The 4,177-nt window shown below is 31.1% G+C and overlaps 1 protein-coding gene across 1 annotated transcript; it reads left to right on the top strand.

The window, feature by feature from the left end:
• The first annotated feature begins 2,580 nt into the window (after window positions 1-2,580).
• On the top strand, window positions 2,581-3,902 carry LOC107950715 (2-keto-3-deoxy-L-rhamnonate aldolase). The gene has a single exon (XM_016885636.2). The coding sequence runs from the start codon at window positions 2,691-2,693 to the stop codon at window positions 3,732-3,734; it is 1,044 nt and encodes a 347-aa protein (XP_016741125.1). The 5' UTR covers window positions 2,581-2,690; the 3' UTR covers window positions 3,735-3,902.
• Window positions 3,903-4,177: the final 275 nt, after the last annotated feature.

The raw sequence follows: 4,177 nt of genomic DNA, 5'->3' as shown, positions 1-4,177 counted from the left end.
ACGCAAGGAAGAAAGCTTCAAAACAATAAGAAAATGGAACGGTTCGGAAGGAAAAGTTTTGAAAAAGGAAATCGTCAAACTGAAAATGAAATGATGGGAAGAAGAGAGGGCAAATTTCAGCAATTTTTGATTGGACAAGGAATCGGTGCAATAAATGTTGATTCTAGAAGTTACTTTAAAAATATCTACATTTTTTTACCTTTGGCCATCTGCTTTGGGCCGTTTTCTTAGGATTATAAGTGTGCAGTTTTTGTAATTTTGTTCTATTAATAAAAGCCCAATCTGATGTTATTCAAAAAAAAAAGGAAAAAGAAGTCTAAATAAACAGTAAAAAGCAATCAAAGTCCAAATATTCAAAACTCTAAAAATCATTAAAAATGACTTTTTATAATTATAATTATAATTACTATGTTTTATAATAAATTGTGCGAATTTTAAAAAATTCACGATCGCGATACCCGCAGTGACTGCAATAGCGTCCGTTATGTTCGCGACCGCGACAAACGCGACGTGACCGAAAACGCGACCGCGACCACAATTTAAATCTCTGGTTGTAACTTTCAGATTTTCTCATCCGCAATAGCAATAAAATATTATTTATAATATAAACCATTATTTTTTTATTCGATATAAAAAGGAAGAATTCGAATTATTTTTATAAAAATAATAAAATCAAATAATATTGTAATTGATTATAAATCTAAAAATTATTTTAATTATAACACTAATTACTTTTTATTTTATATAAAAGAAAAGTTAACAAAATTGTTGATTGAAAGACCTTATGGGAACGATATTGATAACTTGGAGACTTTGTTAGAACGTTTGAAGTTTAGAGACTAATTTAGAATCTAATTATAGTTTGAGAACGTTTAGTGTAATTAGCTCTTGTATTTATATTTGTTATGCACCCATAAAAATATTTTAGCTAGTATGTAATTTTTAATATATATATTTGGTTTTATACTTATTTTTTTTCTAATTACATTATTTTTAATTGTGTTTAAGGTTCGCAATTTTTTATCTAACTTAATTTTTATTTTTTATTTTTAAATATTTAATTAAATAAAAAAATTAAATTTAAAACTATATTATAATAAATCAATTAAATATTAACATAGCTATTAAAACTTGTGTATAGCACGAGCCAAAAAAATTAAATTTCAATCAATTAATTATCTTCATTAAATCTAAGTATGATTACTTTGAAACCAATAAATTTAATGAGTTAAAAATTTTAAAAGGTAAAGAGGAGGATGGATTCAAATATTTAGAACCATCTATTAATATTATCCATAAAAATAAAAAGTTTATATGTTAAAAAATCTTTAAAAATGTAAAAAAAAATCAATTAAGACCTTGTATTAAATTCACACCTAATTAAGCCCCAATCATTAAATAAAATAATCAATTAAGCTCCTTTGTTAACGGATCATGTAGGACATTAAAATAAATTGACAGACCAATCAAATGGTGACACATGGTAGCTTCTAGTTTAATCTAATTTTTTTTCTCATAAAAACATCACAAAATCACAAAAAAAATAATAAAAATAATAAAAAAAGATAATTTTTTAAAAAATATTTTAAAAAGTATAATAAAAAATGAAAATTGATATAAACTTATAAATATTATCAGAAATATAAAAATCTAATAAATTCTAATAAATTATAAAAGTAATAAAATGTATTTATAATATTTAAAATTTTATAAAAACATATTAAAATTCTATAAAAATCATAAAAAATTATAAAATTACTAAAAGTATTAAAATTGATATAAACTTATATGAATTATAAAAAAAAATTATAAGAACTTGAACTAGATCGAATCAATCGGTTGGGTTGATTAAATCGAAATTGACAAGGGTATTGATCCAGAGAAAGCTATTAGACCAGTTGACCTAGAACCGAGCAGTTGAACGATTTTTTATTTTTTAATAAATTCAGGCTTTCCCTTGACCGATACCTTAGCCAATTTTGAGCTAATCGGTCCAATTCAAGTTTTTATGTTTTTTTTTTCTATAAATTTTATAAGTTTATATCAATTTTAATATTTTTAATATTTTTTTATAATTATTTACAATTTTATAATTATTTTTTAATAATTCTAATACATTTTTAATTTTAATATTTTAAATAATTTTATATTTTTATTATAATTTATTATAATTTATTAGATTTTTATAAGTTTTTTTATAATTTTAATAAGTTAATATCAATTTTAATATTTTTAATATTATTTATAAGTTTTCTAATTTTTAATATTTTTTAATAATTTTATGAGAAAAATATTAAATTAAATCAGAAGTTATCACGTGTCACTATTTGATTGATTCGTCTAAATTATTTTAACGGTCCACATGATCAATGATAGAAATCATTAACGAAAGGGCTTAATTGATTATTTTAGTTAATTATAAAGCTTAATTAATTTTTTACATTTTTAAAATATAAGCAAAAAATAAAACAAAATTAAAAAAACAACTTATGTTAATATATTCACTTTGAAATTTATTATAAATAGTAATTAAAGTTTCTGAATTTATAAAATATAAATTATACGAATCCGTATTATCTACGGTAAACACTCGTCACTCTCGCATACGTCTCTTACCAAGTACCAACTCACTCATATTTTTCACTTTTTAAGGGTTTCTTCGTTAAACCCAAAGTACCCAACTACAGCAGATGGCCTCACTCGCCAACACAACCGCAGGTGCCGTTGCCGGCGCCCGGAAAATTTCCAACGGAAAACGTATTCCCATCATTTCTTCCAAATCCCTCTCCTTTCCCTCTTTCAGGCCTTCCATTTCCTCACTGAAACCCTTAATCCCCACCAAATTCTCCTCTCTTTCCCCTCTCCAATGCTCCCCTAATCCCTCCCCTTCTACCTCCCCGCCTTCCCTCAAATCTCGCCTCCGCAACGGCGAAACCCTCTACGGCATCTTCCTCCTCTCATTCTCCCCCACTTTGGCTGAGATCGTCGCCTTCTCTGGCTACGACTTTGTAGTCATCGACATGGAACACGGCCCCGGGGGAATCCATGAGTCCCTCCAAATGCTCCGCGCTGTCGCCACGACCAACACCCCAGCCATCATCCGCCTCCCTGAGTCCTCCGCAGTTTGGGCCAAAAAAGCCCTTGACCTTGGTCCACAAGGGATCATGTTTCCAATGATCGACTCCCCTAAAGACGCTAGAAAGGCGGTGTCGTATTGCCGTTTCCCTCCCAACGGAATCCGTGGATCCGCTCACACGGTGGTGAGAGCTTCGAACTACGGAATCAACGAAGGGTATCTGAGCAACTATAAGGAGGATCTGTTAATAATGTGCCAAGTCGAGACGGTAGATGGTGTAAAAAAAGTGGAAGAAATCGCCGCCGTTGAAGGGGTAGACTGTATTCAAATGGGTCCGTTGGATTTAAGTGCTAGCCTGGGTTACCTCTGGGACCCGGGTCACAAGAAGGTAAGGGAGATGTTGAGGACGGCGGAGAGAGAAGTGCTTAAGTCCGACCGGAAAGACGGCGGAGCCTTCTTGGCCGGTTTCGCAATGCCACATGATCCGCCGGAGGCGCTCGGGAAGCGCGGGTATCATATGGTTTCCGGTGCCGTTGATGTTGGGTTGTTCAGAAATGCGGTGGTGGAGGATGTTAGGAAGTTTAAGATTAGTCTCAATGCTGATTCTGATTATTCCGATGATGATAAAGATTCCGATGAGAAGTATTGGAGTGAATAAAAAATATAGATAGAAAATTTCATTTTGGTTTGCTGTTTGCGTTTATCGTTTGGTTGCAATCCTTTTTGTAAATGTAGTTGAACGGCTTGGTTTCTTAGAGGGCAATGAAATCGAGTTCCAATTCAGTTCTTCAATTTATCTATGAGACTTCAACCATGTTTTGAGTTCCATTTGGCATAACAATATTTTTCTATGAAACATTACTTTCCATTTACAAACCTGAAATGAAATTCTAAACTCTTTTCTCACGGGATTCCGGTCAATTGGTCAATTTTCCAGTAGGATGAAGACCAAGAACAGGAATAATAATCTTTCGGCCTAAGAGTTGGGCTGAGCTCGAGTATCATCCCCCCATGACATGGTGATGATCCCTCCACCGTTTCAGGTATCTGAAAGGGTGGATACTTTAGTATTTCTTGTGATGAAATGAAATCGCTACTTGG

The sequence above is a fragment of the Gossypium hirsutum genome, chromosome D03, assembly GCF_007990345.1.
Source record: "Gossypium hirsutum isolate 1008001.06 chromosome D03, Gossypium_hirsutum_v2.1, whole genome shotgun sequence".
Lineage (NCBI taxonomy): Eukaryota > Viridiplantae > Streptophyta > Magnoliopsida > Malvales > Malvaceae > Gossypium > Gossypium hirsutum.
This window is presented reverse-complemented; position numbering and strand designations above follow the sequence as displayed.